This window comes from Hesperophylax consimilis, chromosome 24, assembly GCF_061612785.1.
Source record: "Hesperophylax consimilis isolate HC1 chromosome 24, BYU_Hcon_1.0, whole genome shotgun sequence".
Classification (NCBI taxonomy): Eukaryota; Metazoa; Arthropoda; class Insecta; order Trichoptera; family Limnephilidae; genus Hesperophylax; species Hesperophylax consimilis.
In genome coordinates this window covers 6830376-6853657 of record NC_142859.1, presented here as the reverse complement: position 1 = coordinate 6853657, position 23282 = coordinate 6830376, and the positions used below count along the sequence as shown (strand labels likewise).

Below are 23282 nucleotides of genomic sequence, written 5' to 3'. Positions count from 1 at the left end.
AGGAAAAATTCTCCTTTTACGACAGGCAAAAGTTAAATAAATTGACATAATATATTGTACAACTAAAAATATAATAAGAGATGAAAAAAAACGAAAGAAAAAAGGAGAAAAAGAATAAAGAAAATTAAAACATATTGTATAGAGTTGATGTTTGATTAGCAAACATATTTAAATAATAATAATCTTAATTGAAAATACACAGATTTAGGAAATGAGATTAAAAGAATTTGGCATTCTCACACTATAAAAATATTACCATTTGTTATTTCGGCTACTGGCATTATACTTAGCTCTCTCATTCAAAATTTAGGCTATTAGATCTGTCAAAGAATTTATATATATAAAAATGCATTTAAATTAAAATTTTAAATACATGTAGGGTTACGAATGTTTTTAAAAATATTTATATTGAGGGATCAGTAGGATTTATAGGTCCAGTTAGGAGTTCTACCAAGCCGAACCCTCTGATATGAAAATATCTGTAGTCGGTGAATTATTTTCCCATTCGATCTCTGGTGAGTTGACGTGTTGTTGTTGTATTTATTATGCTTATATAATGCACTTACATAATGCGGATTGACTAGATGATCATGTGTGGAAAAGTGTTTGGAAGGGTTAAGTTTTTCCTGTGGGGAAGATTTAACGCGGACATAAGGTCGGAAAAAATATAAAAAAATAATTACTAACCAAACATATTATATTCATAAATGTATTTAATAATTAAGGGATTCAAATGTAAAGATTGTTTATTTTTGTTTTTTAATTGGTTATTGTTTTTGTTTTTTTTTTGTTTGTTTGTTTTTTTTATTTTTGCTTTTGTTTTGAAAACTATGACTGGTTAGAAAAGGTAGCTTAGAGCTTTTCGACTCTCAATATTTATAGAACATTATTTCTCATTATCTCTTAATATATTCGAGGAATCATTTTTGATGTAGGTACTGTTCGTTAAGCAAACTATATTCAATAGGAGATACATAAAAGGGCTCTTCGTTTGATGGCCCTTTTTGATAACAGTCGATGCTTGTGCTGCAAACTTAGTACAACGTTAATGAGTAGTATGGTTATAATTCAAGTTCTTACCTATGTCATAGTTGATCATCCTGTTCTCATGGTACCAAAAGAGATATGTGGGGGGCTCAGTAGATTTCCTAACTTGACACGTGAGTCTCAGCATGGACCCTTGTTGAACTATCTTATCTGGACCACCTATAATCTCTGCGTTGGCCTCTGAAAATGAAATAAAAAATCAGCATTCCAAACGGTATTGTCATAAAGCTCCTTCTCTAAAAAAATATTTATTAATATCCATACCTCCTGGTTACGGCACCAAATGTAACGATTCTTATTTTTTGTAAAAGCTTAATAAACTCTGCTTGACTGAAAGAAAATGGTTCTCCTGGGTAACCATGGCACCAAATGTAATGGAGTTTTCTTGAATTTAAAAATGAAATTGGTGGTTTTTTCGACCGGAAAAATTATGAAAATTCAAATTTTGACAGTAAAATCTAAATTATGACAAGATGCTTACAAAACATTAGTTTTAAGTAATCTCGCTACTTGATGATTATATTATGATTTATTTTTATGTTATTATACTTTTTATAATAATTTACAATTTTTTTAATACACAATGTTAATACTAACTAAAAAGATATGTTTGTAGATCTGTACGTATCGTGCCGACATCAGAAAAGTCAAACTGCTAAAATATCTGAAGTAAATAAAAAAAATCTTTAAAAAAAATTATGAATTCGGTAAGGAAAAAAAAACAACCAAATGCACATTCTCCAATTTGATACTCTTTACCTTAATTTTTTTTCCCTTTTACCTCTTGTATTTTCTATATACCTATCTAAATATGTTCTTAAAGTCAATTTCCAAGAACAACAAATTTGCATAAAACACCCAACATAATTTTCCTTCCATCAAAACGGCTCGGAATTGTGTCAAACATCCAAAAAGGCAAAAAAAAACTAAGCGACTCACTGATAATAATAATAAAACAAATGGCCTGTGCCAGCCCTGGCCGGGAAATCAACCTTGCGTGAAATGGGCCCGAGTCACGCACGCCAATAGTTCCCGCGGAGAAAACACTCGGCGCCTAAATAGACACTTCGAGCGTGGAATAGGTTCCACTGGTACCTTGTGCCAACCCTGCTTTCCACCCTAGCGCGGAAATAGAGAGTTCGTTAAATTAATAGGACAATAAGATTACTGATAAAAGCTTGAAACGGGTTTGTGTTAATTTTTTTAATCGTACGTGTTTGAATTTCAGATTTAAATACCTTAAATCAATCTTTCTCCTGGGCGAATGTATGCCTTATTAAGACATTCTCGGAATGTTTGGAATTTTGGCTCTGGGTACAGTGCATGGTGCGTGATTTGAAGTAGTGCGTAAAATTATTCAACTTTTAGTTTTTGAAATTAGAACTGAGTATAAAACATTATCAGACAAGCGATAAAGTAGTTTCCAAAAATAATTTATTAATTATGATTTTGAAATGTGTTATTGATATGTATTTCTTTTGCTTAAGTTTTGGTCAGATGTTAAAAGGTGTAGTAATTTTTCATGTTTACTAACATTCGAAAGGTAAATTTCTTCTTTTGAAAGGCAATGATCATGAGGCAAATTGCAACGGCAACGACATGCGATATAAGAAGAAAATACAGATAGATGATTATAATTGAACATTCGTAGAATATCTTCTAAAACAGGCAATTTTGTTAAATGTAATGATCATACCTATTTCGCACAGAAAAAAAAAAAAATAGGAACATGGTAGATTGCAAAATAACATGAAATTAACAAAACAGTGTTACATTTCCGTCACTCACAACAAGAGTAAGTGTAACAATCAGTACTAACCCACGATGACCAGTTTGACGTATAAACTGGTCGGGGGGTGCGTAGGAACCTGACACTCGTACATCCCGGCGTCGCCTGGGGCAGCAAACCTGATGTGCAACGCCCAGTCCTGGAAAGTGAGCGAATGTTATTAACGTGCAAATATAAAAAATAGGCATAAGCAAAAGTATTAAATTAAGCATGACCTAAAGAGCAAAAATCTTCGAACAAATGTCCTAAGCAGAATTTAAATAAACACTGTGATTTTTTTATGTTAAATAACAGAACCAAATGTGTTTTTATTTAATTTTCAGAGCGTTCATAGCTTTTTTTTTATCGACGGAATTTCATATAATTACTTTTTCAACTAGACTTTTAATTACATATATTTAATTTTTTAACTTCCGCGTTTTTTGTGCCTATCTATGTACTACTTCCGATTTTATGTAAGGGTTAAATCTTCCCCATAGGAAAAACTAAACTCTTCCACACACTTTTCCACAAATGATCATCTAGTCAATCAACATTATGCAAGTGCATTATATAAGCAAAATAAATACAAAACAATACAAGAACAACACGTCAACTCCCCAAAGATCAAATGAGAAAATAATTCACCGACTCCAGATATTTTCATATCAGAGGGTTCGGCTCGGTAGAACTCCTAACAGGGCTTATAAATCCTACTGATCCCTCAGCATAAATATTTTTAAAATCTTTCGTTATCCTACATGTATTCAAAATGACCGACTTTTGCATCTTTATTTATAAATTTTTTGATATGTCTAATACGCCTAAATTTTGAATGAGAGAGCTAGGTATAATGCCAGTAGCCGAAATAACGAATGGTAATATTTCTATAGTCTGAGAATGCCAAATTCTTTTTATCTCATTTCCTAAATCTGTGTATTTTCTTATTTTTTCGTTTCAAAAATTTTTGAATTATTTTTTCGTTTCAAAAATTTTTGAATTTTACAGGAATTCTTATTTTTTCATTAACAGATTTTTGAATATTACAGGAATTCATTATTTTACTTTTATTATCGTATTTTATATTATTTAAAATATTGAATGTTCTGTATTGCACTAACCCTGCATACATTTCGGAATATATTCTAATTATTAAATCACGTTTTTAATTTAATATGATTACTTTTAAAATCAACTTTTTCAATTTCACATAATTACTTTTAAACTCAACTATTTTAATTTCATATGATAATTTTATCAACTCAACTTTATTCATATCATATATACATTTAAAACTCAACTTTTTTAATTTCATAAAATTACTTCCAAAATGAACTTTTTAGTTTCATATAATTATTTTAACAATTATATATTATTAAATTTTTCAATTTCATATAATTACTTATTCAACTCAACGTTTTCAAATTCTTTTAATTACTTTTTCAATTTCATATAATTACTTTTTCACCTGGCAAATTATCTATATTATTACGTCTTACACCCTGTAATGAATCTTATTTCTTAATCTTTTAAATATTTTTATTTGCAATTTTCACTAAAGAAATAAAGGAAAAGAAAATGTTCTACAAGTCCTGTAAGTTTAAGCGTATTTTTTCAATTTTCTGATAAAAACCAAACCGATTGCCAATCTAGCGTGCTAATGCAAAATGACTACTTGAGTTATGAATAGTGATTTTACTTCAAGCTCAACGTTCACAATAGTCGAATGAATAAATAATTATGTAAAACAGTTTTGTTGTTAAAACAATAATGTAAAGTTAAAGTTCTATTCATTGTAACAACATGGTACATAACATATGCAAATAAAAGCTCTGTGATATTGATTATTTTACTCAAAGAGACAAAATATGATTTGAGATTTTCACAGCCAAAAGAATTATCATGACTATTTTTTAAGTTATTATGCAATGTTGCGTCTGCCCTGATGATGAACAACACTGAAATGTTGACTAAAGATGAAGGAAGCACAACACGGCAAAGTAGCCCAAAAATTAATCGCGATAAACTCTGCTTCTGTTTTCGGCGTACGCAAAATATGATCATCGTAACATAGACATTTTCCGTACAAGCAAGTAGATTTACATAAGTTCTTGTGTATAAATTACATTTTTTTTTTCATGGCCTTGTTTTCGATGGCTTTGTTCTCTTCTTCTCCCATGTTTGAATCCGCACAAAAAGTGTTCGGTCACGGCTAACAGTGAAGTTGTTAATTATTTCTAGCTCTGTAACGACCTAACAAGGTAATTACGGTTCGATGAATCTTCCGTGAAATTGCATTGTATTTTTTTTTTGGTAAACTAATGTTAAGACAAGATTTTTTTATGCATAGCACAAAGGGTAACAATTATTTTTATAAGCAATAATTATCAGCCTGAAACACTCATCCACATTGAAAAATCTCCTGATAAAAGATACATGACGCCATAGCTCAGTGGTCATTGGCTCAGCTGTCGACCGGCAATCGAAAGGACACGGGTTCAAGTCCCGTTGGCGTCATGTATCTTTTATCAGGAGATTTTTCAATGTGTATGAGTGTTTCAGGCTAATAATTATTGCTTATAAAAATAAATTGCATTGTCATCTCGAGAAGTGACTTCGTCGGGAGATGATCAATGGTCAGAAGTGCCTGTGAAATTTTAATAACGGTTTTATGGTGCAAATGAACCATGTGTGGGCCTCACTCAACATTGACGGAAGACTTGCTGCCGTAAAAACGTACGATTTATTGTGTAATAGTCTAATTGGTGTGGGCATATAAACTTGCATCGAGTATCACAAGTGTTCATAGGCAGAGAAAGGAACAAAGTTCTCATTCTTTGAACGGTGGAGATGTCACGAAACAACCGATCAACTCTTTCAACATAATTTACATGACCGATTAATATCGAGTATATAAATTAATCGGATTTTCACTCAGGTGTGGCGGGTTCAATCATCTGCTATCTAAATCCTTCATTCCAACCAAACAAATATTCGCAAAGAATAAAAGAATTACTGGTAGGTACCGATTATTTAGTACCTATGCGTAATAAACAATATTTATGATTATGATCAATATATTAGATTATTCGTAACGCGGAAATATTTTTCTTTCTTAAAAAATATAATATCCATGAGTGAATCAAACCAAAAAGATTACAATGCCTCGGATTTTTATTTTTAGGGTTTCATGGCTTTAACCCACATCAGAGGAAACATGGTTTAAAGGATGAATATTATATAATCAGGAAATCTTTATCTAACTGTGGTTATGCGAAGCTTATCTTCAGTACTCTTTGAAAATTGCACACGTGTTAATATAAGAAGAAAATTGCAAAAGGAAAAATTACCCCAATTTCGTATCACTATTATTAAAATTGTACTCATGGCAAAAACTTGAGACTATTCATCGTGTTTGAAAAAAATATGTACATATTGAAATAATAATATTATTTTTTTATTGTAATGTAAGTAGGTAGAAAGGGGGGTCGTAAAGGGAATTTCAGATCATGCTTCTGAATCCCTGAGGCATCACAAGCAGAAATTCTGTACAGGTGTGTCAAAATTTAACATAAACCCTTTGTGGCAAAAAATGTGAGTGGCATATAAAAATGGCAGTAAAAACATTTTAAATATAACCCTTATTTGCGAAATACGCACTGAGCGAATAATCATATCGTTTATGAGTGATATACTTACTATCCCATGGGAGAGGGGTAATTTAAAACATATGTTTATGTTGTGTGTTAGGATGGATTAAATACATTTAAAAACATGAACAAACATAATTTATTACGGACCGTATGTCACAATATGACTAACTAAATAAGAAGTTATGTGTTGGTTTTGGTTTGGTTTTAACGTAGGTAGAGATATATTAATTTAATACACAATTCGAGATGGGAATTTTTAATGAGGGCTTGAAAGTGATCCTTGTGGTATGCCGAAAATATTTGTTTTGTTTTTTAAATTAGCTTAATGTGATCATATTTATTAAAATGGTTTAAATTAGCAGTAAATTAATAAAAAAAAACAACATTAACAGTGTTGACCCGAAGATTTCGTTTTCAAATTATCCTTTCATATTCCTTTTCATCTTATAATCTTATTGGATTATTTAAGTTACTAACCTTTGGGTGTTTTCCGTGGGCGGTGAAGAATCGTGGATCAGCGCTGTATGTGACAAAGCCCACGGTTAAAAGAGAGTGATTCTTTTTCCTAATCCACGTAACCTGAAATAAAAGAGGCAGCATTTTTAGAACGAGATAAATGGATGATGAAAAAATGCGATTTAGATATCTTTTTTACTAATTAATAGCTGTACCTTGCCATGCGTTGCTGTGGCTCAGTCTGTCTGTGCAGATAGAGAAACAATAGCGCGTGTTGCCTTTACGTCCAACCTATTGCGCTGTTTTTAACTGTCACAGGTGACATCTCTATAAAATAGGTATATAAGAGCACACGAGTATTCGAATGCAAGGTTGTGTCAAAATTTTAAAGCAATCGGTGAAGAACTTTTGGAGATTTAAGCTTTTGAACAAAAGAACATTAACATTTATATGGATTATTTAAAAAAAATCAATTGTTGGGTTCTGCTGTGTTGCTTTTAGCATTGCCTGTTGCAAAAACCGTTGAAAACTTACCTATGTTGATATAAACTGTGACTTTGCCACGCACAGTTGACTTATTTATCTGAGTTTTATTACGATTGCATCTGTACAATGCGTGTCGGTTAAACCGAGTTAGAATTGAATTCTTTACCCTACAAGCCTCTCAAAAACCTTAGGTACTAGCCACAAACATCATATTCCATTAGAGTTATGGAAAGATCTGGCCAAGAGCGTTATTATTAATACATTATAAGCAAATTTTTTTCTATGGTGCTGAGATGTGCCGCTATAAAAATAATTAATTATTCATATTTTTTTTTTCAAATATTGATAATTAAATCCATAGAAAATAATTATTGGCGAGATTTTTTCGTTAACAGTTGAAAGTTGAAAAATTATTCATATTTTGTTTATTTTATAAATGGCATAAAACGTGAAGAAACAGTTTTCTTACTAATAAAAAAACAATTTAAATATGTTAATTAAATATTACTTAGAAATACGTGTCTAGTCAACATGTTTCGGAAAAAAACTAGGATTGGGTATGTAATTACCTTTCCAAACAAAGTGGTGCAATTTGCTGATACCTCTTATTTGATAAATGTTAAACTCGTGTTTACACTGTTTAACAAATAAAGAGCTTATGAAACCGAAGCAGCATGTTTGCAAGCAGTTTTAAGTGAGATTCGTGGACACTAGGAATTTAGTTAATATCCAGTACTGGACATACACATAATATTAGTTATCCACACGTCTTGTATGAAAACGAAAAGGACAGAAGATACTAGAAAAATTACGTCACGTACAACTTCTCTCTGGGATTACTGTACACATCTTCAAACATCTATACCTATACCATATGGCCCTGCTGATATAACATCATTCAGAGATTTAACCTAGCATAGAATGGTTTTATCAATATTTCTTGACTTTTCAACTATCATATTTTCTACCTTTCCCCACTGCCTTCAGCTTCATAACATACCCCAGGTAGGGATGCCATAGACTGACTCCAAACACAGTTCAGACACTTGTGCGGTATTCACATTAAGGCGAAGCTTAGTGCTAAATCACTATTTTGATTCATCTTTATAACGAATTGGTGTACATTATGAAAAGAAAAAATTATGCTCTAGATAAATTGAAAGTTTTCTTATCGTTTCCTATCAGTAGAATACAAATAAAAAAAATAAATAACACAATAAAAAAATAAAGTGGTAATTTTTTTTTCAATAGAAATGTATGAACGTGTAAGGAAAAAAACTTTAAAAAATACAGTATTATAGCTAAGATTATCTGCGACAGTTTCCCTTGATTAACTTTTTTGCTTTTTTATAAAAAATATTTACAAAATAAATAAAAACCACTTTTCTGCTTGAAATCGTATGTTTCTAGACTCCGTTTGTCAAGCGATTTTAACGCCTATTATTCATCCGGTAAACTTTTTCCCATTCCATAAAAAGATCCTCTAAACGGTAAGTCCAAAAGTGGAGAAAGCCTCAAAAACGAGATTTTTTTTTTAATGACATAATTGATAAATCGTCGAAGTTGAATTGAAATCAGAAAATAGGTCAGGTGTGTATCAATTTCATGGATTTTTAAAAATCGTATCACTCCAACCGAGTAACAGAGATAAAAACAAAAGTCGATTTCCATTCGGCCTTTCCTGAACCCCGAACTCTGGGATTTCAGTTTTAAAAATAAAAAATAAGATACGAAAATGGTTTAGATATTTGGGGTTATACAGGAATTACCAAGTCCTCCCCTCGCCCCCACCGACACCCACCGACTCATGCGGGTAGAAAAATAAAACCGGCTGAATCGGGTATTATTCCAAACGACGCAGTATTAAGAATGCGAGGACGATAAAAGGGTAAAGGTATAAAGTGTCGCCCACTGAAGGGATAAACATCTATGTTGTAGGTGTATCTAGTTTGCCCGAAGTAAGGTAAATTTTTCCTTACTTTAACATTCATTGTTTACTACGGGCATTGCAGCTGAAAGCCATGTTTTCTTATGGATCATAGTTTTGAAACGAACATTCTAAAATTCTTTTAGCAACCGCGAAATTGTACGAAGATTTGATGGTTTGGTCAAAAATGTTGTTAATCATTAGCCTTTGCTTCAGTTCAATTAATAATCTTACAATAGTTTTGACTATTATTGTTGCAATAAGCAACTCGAATCAAAGATTTCATGGCTAAAAACATATAGTTTCAATAGGTCAACAAACTCTGAACATTAAGTTTTATTATACGAATAAAACACCATCTCATTAAAACGCACTGTTTGTTTGGTACCACAAAATTTTCTTATTCATCAAAACCAGTCTACGTGAGTAACGACATACACACCAAGGTTGTCAATTCGTGGAGAATTTCCTATATTGCGGGCAATTTCTAAGATTTTCAATAATTGGGTATTTTGCCTGGAGTCCTTTCTTTTAATTCTGGACATTTCTTGAGTATCAACACATATTGAAAAATAATATTTACAATAATTGTAAGAACGCACTGTTTTTTGCAAGAAATATTATTTTTTATTTTTAATACTTGAACAAAAGAGAAAATCCGAAAATGACTAGAAAGCTCTTCATCTTTTGTAGGTGTTTTAGAAAATATGCATTGGCATCTCTAGTCCACATTCACATGAACCGGTGAAATTGTTTTAATGCAGATTTTTAAACACCGGCTAATTGCTTATCAGGTGCGGTCATGGATGCATTTTTGCACTTTGATTCAATACGATAACATAAGTGCTGAGATGTCAACGTTTTACCTAATGTTCTTCGATGTTAATGAATATTAGTGACGTAACGGGTCACGCCCATAGATTTGATGCGTTTTTGAGAGAACCGAAAAAGTACGCGATAAACTATCAAAACTAACAATATAAAATATATATACATCCATTTATGTAAGTTAGACGGTCATTAATGATTAATAAATGGACTGCAGTTTGTCATTCCAAATATTATGTTAGTGTTGCAATCGAACCGTTTTAGTATTAATTCATCAAACCAAAAGCGTTGAAAAAAAAAATTAATCGCCCGTAAATAAAAATTATTTATAATCGCGCAATAAAATTGTCCAATAATTTAAATCATAATAAATAGGTTGGGTTTTTTTCGTTAAACTTTCCTCAGATTTTGAGTTTCTGAAATTTGAACGCTCTCCGTAAAACGCTGATTTATCTTTTGTGACAAATTTTGATCAGATGACAAGTATAAAATTTCATATGTAATGTTCGACAACTGATCAATATCTGAAACGGACCGAAATTGGCCTTTAATATTTTAAAACATCGAATATTTAAAAAAAGATTGTCTAATTCATTGGCCTTTCTAGATGCCTAGGATCGTCATCGTTTTTTTTTAAATTTATATAGATCCATTTTAGATGAGACACATAAAGTGCAAAAAAAATGTTCCACTGTTTTCCGTCCAATAAGTCCGATTTGGCTTCCAACGCTCTATCGCCGACTTGAATAACTCTGTATTTCGATCACACTTCTAGGAGTTATCTATGCAGTGGTTTTGCTTTACTTGTTACTTTGGCCCAAAGGAGATGCGTTTTGTAAAGTCAAGTTCTAGGAACGATTGTCGTTTTCTGTAACCGTCATTGTAGCAGATGAAACCGACAGAAGAGAGATTACATAATAATATAAAACATTCAAATGGGTTAAAGGTTAAATGAGGCTTTTGGGTGGATTATATTTTGGATGTCAGTTTAATGCTTAATGACTTTCTGGATTGAATTGTGAAAAAGTCTCGCGGTGGTGTAAACTGAACAATTTATGGAACAATTTCGAAATACATGAAGTTTCAGTCACGTTTCAATGGTTTGACTAAGGATTGAACCTTCCTACCCGGATATTGGAACCGAGCCAAATTCTGAACGGATAAGACCGACAACTATTGCGTATATTAACTGCTGTAATGTCATCGAATTTCAGAGAAATACGTATTTATACGTATCACACGTGCAGAATGAATAAAGACGAGTGATTTAAGACGCCTGTCCCGTTCTAGGCTCGGTTCCTAGTTGCGACCGTTATCGTTTTTTTGTAAAATAGTACAACGACCTCCATGGTTGAGGGGTAAAGCTCTCCACTAGCAAGACAGAGGTCGCAGGTTCAAATCCAGGCGTACGCAAGTAAATTTTAATTTGATTAATTTCTGTTAGGCCACAATTTACTCATTAAAAATAATAAATAGTATTCTTGCGGCACGTTCCAGAGGAAGATACTCTCAGTGTCGCCCTGGTGTAAGATTACCTTTCAGAATTGAAACGTTGCGTGAAATGGTTTGCTTGTGACTCTTGGTTTTCTTAGTTAGGACTCTTCATATTAAAAAAAGGTACTACTTTTAAATTTTTTTTTTCATCGTTACACTGTATCCCCCAGTTAGTACATTCAGTACGGGGAGGTATAAATTTATCATCAACCGACGTTATTTTCAGGAGGTGAGTTGGCTAATAGCCTTTTGGAATGTCAATAACCTTTATTATATATCAGATGCGTTGTTACCGGAAATATTTCAAACACAAAATAAAAGAATAAGCTTCTTAACTAACTAACCATCACCCCGTTTCTCCGTAGGGGTAGGCAGAGAGGACGGAAAGCCAAACAACTCGGTCTTGGCACACACTCCTTGCCTCATTCACATTCGTACATACTCTTCTATTATTCTGATTCAAGTATCTGATTGACTTGGTCGTGTCATGTCTTCCTCGGGCGTCCCCGACTTCTGCTACTATTCACTTTTGCATCATATATTCTGCTTATGACCCTAAAATGCTGGAGGGGTTAACAATCTTTTTAAATGACCCTTTGTTAAATATATTACCTTTGTAAAAAAAATATGTCCCATTACACCTTCCCCCCTCCTCCCTCGTCCCTTCTCGTTCACTCCCAGCCATTTGCAAATCTGATAGTATTATTGTCCTAGCGTCTGGACGATGTAGGCCCTCTGATTGGTCAAATTTAAATTGTTTGTTTCGGTTAAATTCCGCTAACTTCAAAATTATGACCCGATTTAATACTAAAATAGGATCCGCAGATTTCTTCAAAAGCATCTTTTCTGCTCAAATAATTTTTAGATAATATCGAAGAAAATATGTTTTAGAAAGTTCACAATGCATTGGATTAATTACATTACAGTAAAAATTATCCACAATTACGTTTTATATATTTGACGTCTGTCAAGAATCAGACATTCCAGGGTTCCTTAAAAATGTCAATCCCTCCTTTACCGGCCGCTGGAGTAGTTTTGCTATTGGCCGACAGAGCGCATAAGAGCGATATACAAATACGTACAATTTCATTTATTCAAACAACGGTAATTATTTACGTGAAACTACAGTTTTAATACGCATTTACAAATAAAACAAACATTTGATTCAACTTAATGACAATAAACAACAAGTCTTTGCATGTACGATTTTGAAAAATATTGATATTTAATATTATTTACGTAAATAATAATTTCGCACTATTTGACAGAACACCGACATGAAGTTAACAATACGCGGAAGTATAGGCACTGCCAACTCAATAAAATAACATGAAAGACAATCGGAAGATAGAAACGCTTCGTTGATTGTAAAATTAGTCAACAAATCTCTAATCTGACATGTACTTATATGTTTAATAAAACAATCATTTTGCCAGGTATATAATATACATTATATTAAGGTATTATTCGGAATCGCTGGACATAATTCTTCGGATTTACCTTAATTAATATAAAAGGAATCTGAATGCATTTGGGAATTTTTTAATTTTAGCATTTTTTAATTACGTAAAATTAAAATTCGCTTTCGTTGTATTGCATGACAGCCGGAATAATTTCTATTGATGATATTTTCTTTTTTTGGTATTCCTGATATGAGTGGCTAGAATTTTTACCATTTACTCTATGCAAATACTAGGTAGGTGGTACTATTTTAGCCAAGCTCAAAAAATAAAATAAAGGTATTTTGGTTTCTTTTACAAGTAAGGAAATATTTAAAAAAAGGTTATTATAGGTTAGGATAGGTTAGGTTGGGTTATGCTAGGTTAGGTTAGGTTAGGTTGGATTAGTATAGTTCAAGTTAGTTTATAGGTTAGGTTAGATTAAGTTGGATTATTATAGGTTAGGATTAGTCAGGTTATGTTAGGTTAGGTAACGTTAGTTAGGTTATTACGGGTTAGGTTAGGTTGGGTTATTATAGGTTAGGTTGGATTTTTATAGGTTAGGCTGGATTATTGTAGGTTAGGTTAGGTTATTATAGGTGAGGTTAAATAAAATAATAATGATAATAATAGCGAAATAAATCATTTGTGTTATTTAAGTAGGCACTATTTTGCCGGAATATTGTATTACATTATAACTTTTTAATTTACGTTTTTCAATTGTCTCTAGCCGTTCATTTCAGGAATACCGACAAAAGAAAATGTTATCAACATAAATTATTCAGGCTGTTATCCCATACAGCGAAAGCGAATTTTCATTTTACGTAATTAAAAATTAAAAAGCTAAAATTAAAAATTTCCCAAATGCTGTTCGATTCCTTTTATAGTAATTAAGGTAAATCAGAAGGTATTATTTAAAAATATTTCGTATTTTTCCGTGTCCAGCGATTCCGAATAATTACCTATATTAATTTACATTTAGCCATTTAGGCAATTATTCGGGAAAGGTAAAGTTTTAGCCGAACAACTGTCATTCTTATATGCCTAAACTCCTTCCTGTTCCGTGATTTAACAATATATACTCACCCTCTCTCTGTGAATGACCTAATATCTACCTATTAAATATAATTGTTGTTAGTATCACTTAAACTGGGCGAAGCCCAACCAAGTGCCGCCCGAAGGGCCTAGCAGAAAAAAACCCGCGGAGCGGGTTTTTAACTGCTAGTTTAAGTCTATTATTGTAATTTAGTATTAAGTATACTCTGATTAAGTGAGCATTGCTTACGAAACATGTTGGTTTCCAAAACATTAAAAAATTGGTTAAAACTAAGTGATTATTTATTTTGAATAAAAATTGTACCACAAAATATGTTTGTTGTGTTTGAAAAAGTTAACAGAATAACTACATAATTCTACAGAGCTATTTGCTTGGCTAAGTAATTACTTACAAACAGGAATATTTGGTCAAACGATGGCGTCGCGTTGGTTTGGTCTGTTTAAAGCTGTAATAACTGTTATTAATTGTCGGGAATTAAAGTGAGCGGTAAAAAATAATTCCATAGTCGAAACAGTCTATTAGTCAGTGGCGGCTCGTGACTTTTGGGTGTACTAGAGTGCTAATATTATTAAAAATGGCATTTCTGATGTTGTTATAGCTGAAAACGATTTTTTTATTTTTTTTCGAAAATCGATTTTTTGTATGAAGATTTTCAGGAAATTTCAGTATAGCCGTGTGCCGCACGGAATTCCTGAAAATCTTCATACAAAAAATCAATTTTTCGAAAAAAAAATAAAAAATCGTTTTCAGCTACAACAACATCAATTAAGCCATTTTTTGTAATATTAGCACTCTAGTAACCAAAAAGTCACGAGCCGCCACTGCTATTAGTAGCCCAGAGCCAGGTAGAATTGATAGGTGTTTATTTTCTACTACTGTTGCTTTCAGTGAAAAGTTTTGTTGGTTTGCTCAGTTTAAACATATAGTTTTTATTACCACGAGTTATCCATGTTAAATTATTTTCTGTATTGAATTATTTCTGTATACATTTTGTTTATAGTTTGAGTTTGTAATCACTGTCGTACACGGAGAAAACTTACTGATATCATATGTTTAATTCATTAGAAATCTAGTAAAATTATTCATTTTCAAACCACCTAAAACATTGGAAAACGAGAAAAAACATTAAACTAACAGTAAAAAATATAAGCGTTCATACTACTGTTACGTTATAGAAGTTCTGAATATGTGTCGGTAGTAGATTTTTATTTATTTTTTATCTAAGTATCTCTTATTCATGAGACATCATTTGCACTTGTAAATAATTGTTATATTAATGTCAACGTAAAATAAACCAGAGCTTCGATTCTCGACGAAGTGGGTCGAACCACTCGTTGTTCGAGTAGAATGACTTTTGACGTTTGGCGTATGTAGACGTGAACATTCGACGAGACTCAAGAATAAGAGTGTCGACCAATGTATGTACTTTCGACGGCGATTGCGAGCGGCCTGGATTGGAGAATCGATACCCCGTTAAGTTCCATTTACAATAATTTTTGTCATGGTTACAGATTAGGAAACAAGTAGATATTGAAAGTTACAATATTACATAGTACAGTAAATGATAAATAAACAATAAGGAAATAAAAACTGTGATTTAAGTACATCGGAATGTTAATTTGATTTTAAACGTTTTAAGAGTACAGTGGTACAGTATAAATATCTCTTAAGGCATTGTAAGATTTTCAGATACGACCAAACAAAGGAGTTACGTATGTGCGTTTTTCGATTTTAAATTTTATGTATAAAAAGTTATTCGATATTATAGTATTGCGTTCATAGCTGGTGAGTCAATAAGGCAATACATAATCTTATTCCGAAACGGTAAGTCATTTTTTCTCATTTTGTAAAAAGGAATAGGGTTATACTGATGATTTTCCAAATACGACAGGCATTACAAAGATTTTGTTTTGAAATTTTCGATTCGGCTAATATGAGTTTGGTATCGAAGATTCCGAATGACAGATGAAATGTTGAGATGAGTTCGTGCTTTTGCATTATATTTATAGTAGTTCAAGTGTAAAAGGTTTAATGAATCATTTGATGATAATGTAGAATAATGTCTATATTTAATATCTAACAGATATTATCCATGGATGAATTAAGAGTTGTAGATTTACTTTATTTATCATGTGAATGAATGTTTGTAGCCAGATAATGGTAGTGTCTTTATCCGTAGGTGGTATTCGTCTTCGGTGTCCAACGTTCATTGCATTTATTGTTCATGTCTGTATCTATATCTACCTTCCAAAGCAAGATTATAGTATTGTCTTTATCCATATGTGATATTTGTCTTCGGAGTCCAGTGTTCATTGCATTGATTTTTCTTGTCTATATCTACCTTCTGAAGCAAGATTATAGTAGTGTCTTTATCCATAGGTGGTATTTGTCTTTAGAGTCCAGTGTTCATTGCATTGATTGTTCATGGCTATATATACATCTATGTTGTGTAGCCAAATTATGGTAGTGTCTTTATTCATAGGTGGTATTTGTCTTCAGAGTCCAGCGTTCGTTGCATTGATTGTTCATATCTATATCTATGTCTACGTTGTGTAGTTTGATGGCAGTTTATTTTGAATTTTTTTTTATTGAGATAATTTTGGTATTGAAAGTTAAATCGTCGTCTCAGAGCATATCAGTAGTTCATAATATATGCTATAAAATAATATTAATCAAAACGAAACGATAATTTACTAACTATTATCTTCATAAGGATGAGTTCTAGCTTTGTAAAACGTTCTTGTAAAGATATTGATTTTAAAACAAATCGCAAGATTTTTAAGGTCTTCAATAAACCAGGCCAGAAATATTGAGAAAATCAAGTAATACGAATTGGATCACAATATCATTTTCATCAAAAACTTTGAATTAAAAAAAGAAGTGTCAAAATGAGTTTATTTTTTCAGTACACGGTGTCCGGAAAACTGGTCTACATCACAGTTGGAGTCGATCTTCGAGTTTAAATCCGATTATGAAATTTCTTACTTCAAATTTGAAAAAAAAACACATGTTTAATCTTCTTTTCAAAATTCGAGGAAGCTTGTATCCGGCTCTAAAAGATTATTTTTTTTGGGTTCTCCATGTGTTGTATAATCACAAGTTTCCCTCTCATACTGCGAGTTTTCAGACACCGTGTATTCTAAATTTTATTATTCAATATAAACCTGAGTGAAGATGGGTGGAATTCGTGACTACTATTCGTAAAAGCTTTGAATCTTTTTTGCTAAGTCTTCCATACGAGATTCCCGGCAAATACGGGCCAATTTTAATTGAAATTCCACGAAACTTCTTTTAGAGCTTGAATAAAAGCTCTTCTCGAAAAGCTCGATAATTTAAAAGTTCAAGCCCGAATAGGTGCCGTCATATTGGTGTGGGCAAGGCCGACTAGAATATAGGCCTAGGCGCGCGACGACCAAATGAATAAGTCAGCTCTGTCGCTAAGTAAACTTCACTGCTTAAATTAGTGTAACAACTCTGTTTCAATGAGTATCAACAACAATCGCCGTCATTTGCAAACTGTAGTTGCTCGATGGCACTGACTTGATCACGTGACACTTCAAAATCTGTCGCGCGCTTTGGGTGTGGGCAAGGAAGACTTGTGTGTGAGATTATTTATTTCAAAATATTAACTAATATTTCACTAAACCACGTTTTTAACCTCAAAGTTTAAAAAAATAAATAATGTGAGAAGTGTAATTTACTCGAATACAACTTGAAAGAAAACCGATGTCGCAATTTTACATAAGATCTTTCGACTCCCAGATCCCAGAAAGGCCAGTAAAAATAATAATTATATGTTCAATAATATTTGAGTAGTAGATATTCTCGGTTTAGCCCTGGTGTAAGACCACCATTAAGAATTGCAAACTAGAAATAGCTTTAGCCGTGTTTGGTGACTAGATCTGAATAGCCAGGTACTTCCCACTCTTCATCTTCCCCATCTCCTTCCTTTACACTCTCCCTTTAGCCCAAAAAAATACCCAAATTAGGGAAGCCATAATCCTTCAATTGGAAGAAATAATTTCCATAACCAGTAGTTAAATAGAAAAGAACTAACTTTTGTAAACAGACATACACCCATAACCGACTTCCACTAATTAACCTCTTCACTGCCTCGAAGCCTAAATTATGACGTCATATATTTGAGTGGACACTTTTTAAAAATAAACATACAAGTATATTTTAGTACACCATTAAGTCATTTTTAATTATTATAGCGGCAAGTCTGAAACATGGGCGTGGCATTCAAACACTTCCAATTTCCTTTTAAATATTAATCATGATTAAACATTTAACTGACAGCGTAAACAAATTGATGTAAAAATGAACATTGAAGTAACATTAAGGCGACCTTTGGGGAGATTTGAATAATTTTAAGTGATTACATTTCAGTTACTTCACGGATATAATGTTATTAGCTCACCGCTGTTGAAATAAGATTATTTTCTGTTGTTTTGAAATGCTCCGTAGATATTGTTTTCTTTCAAACCGAGTTAATTTCTAGAGATTTTAAACATTATTTATGTGTGAATATGTTAACAATGATATTTTGGAAATGTTAATAGTCAACTATTTTAAGAAAGTATTTAAAAAATTAAGTGATTTTTTTTTTTTAAATTTGAAAAACTTGCTTTGAACCAATTTATTTCACTATCACTATCACTATCACTATCACTATCACTATCACTATCACTATCACTATCACTATCACTATCACTATCACTATCACTATCACTATCACTATCACTATCACTATCACTATCACTATCACTATCACTATCACTATCACTATCACTATCACTATCACTATCACTATCACTATCACTATCACTATCACTATCACTATCACTATCACTATCACTATCACTATCACTATCACTATCACTATCACTATCACTATCACTATCACTATCACTATCACTATCACTATCACTATCACTATCACTATCACTATCACTATCACTATCACTATCACTATCACTATCACTATCACTATCACTATCACTATCACTATCACTATCACTATCACTATCACTATCACTATCACTATCACTATCAGCGCCCTTGAGGTGTTTTTGCACAAAAACGGCGCTATACAAGTCATCCAAGTATTATTATTATTATTATTATTACTTACATGAACATGACAAAGCGAAAATGAAACATTCTGAAGGTAATATTGTATTTCTTTTGAAAGTAAAATATACAAATAGCAGGGATCTCTGACCGTTCGAATGTTTCATTAGATATTAGAAGGTTGATAAAATTGTCGAAGCTTCGAACAAATTTTTCACCATTCAACGTCTATGAGAAGTCTCAAAAGGTTATTGCTTAAATTTATTATATAAGGGTATGTATACTCACTGTATTCTCCGCAATATCATTCACTTCACAGTGCAAAATCGCAGTCGTTCCAGTTTGCACCAAAACAGTCGTACAATTGGGGCTCGAAAAGATTCCAGAAATGTTTTTGGTACTTGTCTTGTTCTTTCTAAATCCCTTATTATGCGTCAGTTGCAACTGGTTCTTGGAGCCTTCATTGTTCTCCGACTTATTTGATATCTTCTTGGGTCTCTCACTGTACTGGTGGATTGTGGAGTGTGGAGTAGACTCTTCTGGAACCGGTTCTGGGAACTGGTCTTGGAACTGTTCCGGGAACGGGTCTGGGAAGGCTAGTGATGGTAGCCTGGGGTGACGAGATTCTGGATTGTGACGGTGTGATCTCGCCCATCTGTGCACTGGAAAGAAAGAAAAATTTCGTTAGTTACAAATGTCATTAGTTATATTGCATTGACTAAAGGAATTTATTAAAAAGCGATTATTCTTCTTGGTATAGTTGAAGAATTGATGTTGTTTGATTTGAGATTTGATTTGATAGCATCCGATGTGCTTCCAAGGAACTGGTAAAGTGGACAATCTTCAGCAGTTCAATCTGTGATTTGAACCAGTTTAAATAAACTGAGTGTAATTTTTCTCAAATGACATTTGAAGATCATAAAAAAGGAATGTCAGTTAAAATCCCAAATTGAAGTAACAATGTCTTCTATTATTGGCATGGTGTATATTTCACACTGCAAAATTGTGTTAGCAACAACCATTGTAAAACTATGGCGGTTTATATTTGACAGTGATAGGCATGAATCATGAGCGTCCGCGCATAAGTAGATAAAAATAAACTTGTATTTTCTATGAAGAAGGATCAACGATGAATGTCAGTGACAAAACACAGACTTTAAACATTCAATTCTGATATGTTTTGAATAAACATTCCTTGTTTTTCCCCTTAGGTTTTCATTTGAGCATTTTGTACTCAAAACTTCTGTGACTGTCCTGTGTGATCTTTAATATTGTTCACGATTTCCAATAGAGAATAGATCTCTGGAAACTTAGTAGAATCGAATCAAGAGATTCATTCGAAAGGAAAAAGTCTGACGGACTCTAAAATTGACAACGTTCATTTTTGAAAGGCAATGATCCTGAGACAAATACTTTTTAAAATAAATTACTCCTTCTATAATATACCTGTGGAGTTTTTTTGTAACTGGATTGTTCTAACGTAAGTGAAAACATCTTTAAGAACTCAGTATAAATGAATGTAATTAACGCATATCTAAATGTATGAAACAGACATTAGCGTATAAAAGAGAAAGAGTGTAAAAATAGTTTACCTACACTTTAGTAATATTATTTTATGTTTATCCTTCATTTTATTACTAAGAGATTATCTAGAAGCTAATATCTACTAGTAGAACACTCAAAGTATAAGAAAGAGGAACCAGTCCACCCCAAGTTAATGCAGTTAAAACCGCCACAGCAAATATCTACAAAAACTTCCCAAATTTCACAATTATAATATCCCTTGATTTTTATTGTCAATTTGATCTCCAACTGAACACTGCCTACCCTAAAATAAAATAGGTGAACGCAGTAGCTTGTCCAACGCGTTAAAATATTAATAAATTGATTACGTTTATTATTTTCCACTTCTTAGTCCTTAATATGTAACTTACATCGAATGTTATTTCGATTTTTAATTAATTTTGACATGTATGATTTGAGATTATCACGGCTAAAAGTATTATAGTGACTTATTTTTGGGGTATTATGCCGTGTTACGCTACTTTCTTCTTCAGCCAATGTTTCGGACAGGTACACATCACACATCTGCCCTGATCATATTGAGATTAAGACAAATGGACGACGCGATGAAGCAATTTCAACTTAATCTCTACGAGCGCATTGAGAATGTGGCTCCTCATGAATTTGTCAACATCAATTCAGAAACTACATGTGCATAGCGTGCTAATTTGGAAAAGAAAACTTAGATTTCTTTTGTTCACAGAAAATCAAAAATCCGCGAATGTACTCTTCATCCTAATAGTAGCAATCTCAATATGAGCTTGGTTTGTAAGAGTCGTAAGTAAAAGTAGATAAATTATAATATTTTGTGTATAATATTTTGTCATAAATTGTTCCGATAGGTTAGAGCAGGGGTCTCCAAACTACGGCCCGCGGGCCGTATCCGGCCCGCCAGTGTCTTCCATCCGGCCCGCGACATCTAATGACCAGTGTCATCAAGGACCCGTGACAGCTAATGGCTAAGACCTTGCTCAGAAGGGGCGAAAACTCCGCGAATTTTTTCGTGCGAATAAATAAATATGCTCGTTGGCGAGGTACTTGGCACCAATACATTCCGTCCACAAGTATCGCGCGAATATATCGAGAGGATTTTTTTGAAAAATCTTTATTTGATTCGCAATCATATCAAGGTCTGAGAAACGAGTATCAAAAATTATCTTCAAAGCTACGTTATCTAAAGCTATATTTTCATCCCTGAAAATTCTATTGTCTACCCCCCCCCCTCCCTAGGACAGAAAATATGGGTGTCTAGAAATTAAAACGGTTTTGGCCCTCTGAACTCACTGGAGTAGTCAATGTAGCCCTCCGGCTGAAAAGTTTGGAGACCCCTGGGTTAGAGAATCTATAGAGTATATATAATACTTTTTGCCGTGAAAATCTCGAATAATAGAAAACTAACTTTAATAAGTTTAAAAATGTTTTCCCCTCAGTACATAAAAAAATGTCAGTGGGAAAGGGTGAATTCGATGCACATTTACAGGTTAATTTTGGAGGCGGGTATGAGTACCGCCGCCCTGGGAAGCATTTATTGGATAACCAACACCCCTGCAATAGGTCACCTCAAGTGGTTCGCTACGTTTGGTGACATAGCAGATGTGCCGGGGTTCATGGGGTGAGGTTTGTCGAGGTCTTGGCACCGGATGCGTTTGCCCACCTACTGAGTGGCGGGTCAGGCCGGTTGAGGGAGACCTTTCGATCTCTTCAGCCAGACTCTCTCGACCCATCGCCTTGCACCGCAGTGGGAGGGATGGATTCATACCTCCGTCACTCTTGGACACATTGACTCTCAGATTCCTACCCACCCCTCGTACCTTTTCCCTTCCCAAAACTTTCTTTCCTTCCTTTCCCTAAAAAGACCCCCCACACAGCTTCCCCAAAGATGAAATAGCCCCCTGAAGGATTTTTTTCCTCAGAGCCTACTGTGTGGAGGAAACGTAAAAAAGGTCTAGTAAATATTTTTCCCAGGATTCTGAAAATAACTATAAATAAATTTCTGCATAAGCAGTTATCAGAAAAGTGTATCCTTTAAGCAGTTTTTCAAAATAAAATCTTGAAAAAATCACGAATTTAATGCAAACATTTCAAAAATCATGTTTTTGAAGATTGTCAAAAACATGATTTGAAAACTCAAATTTCACGTAACTTGTGAGTTTAGCAAAATATTTTCCATTGAATATTGCAATTTGATACAATCCGAATATAAAATTTTATTTGTTTCTCAAATTGATGTTATCAAATTGTTATTTGTAATGTAGACAAAATCAGAAAATATTCTGAAAAATAAATGAGTTGTTCAGAGTATCGTTTCAGATCTATGGTTGAGTTGTATTTCATTCAACAAAATCACAAACCTTTGTTGATTTTTCTGAAAAATATAAGAAAAGACATTTTCATTATTGAAGAGAAAAACACCGAGGGGAATTGGTAAAAAAACATTACTTGATGAAGTAAAAATACACGAGGTAGGGATTTGTTACAAGTTCTTCAA

At 32.9% G+C, this 23282-nt stretch overlaps 1 protein-coding gene across 1 annotated transcript in view; it reads right to left on the bottom strand.

Annotated features, from left to right (window-relative positions):
* Positions 1-23282, bottom strand: part of LOC149411840 (zwei Ig domain protein zig-8-like) — a 78711-nt gene that overhangs the window by 5692 nt on the left and 49737 nt on the right. The window contains exons 2-5 of the mRNA XM_089646396.1: positions 19520-19893; positions 6946-7047; positions 2867-2975; positions 1081-1227 (exon numbers count right to left, since the gene is read on the bottom strand). Coding sequence (XP_089502522.1) covers positions 1081-1227; positions 2867-2975; positions 6946-7047; positions 19520-19893 — 732 coding nt within the window. The remainder of the gene's footprint in view (positions 1-1080; positions 1228-2866; positions 2976-6945; positions 7048-19519; positions 19894-23282) is intronic.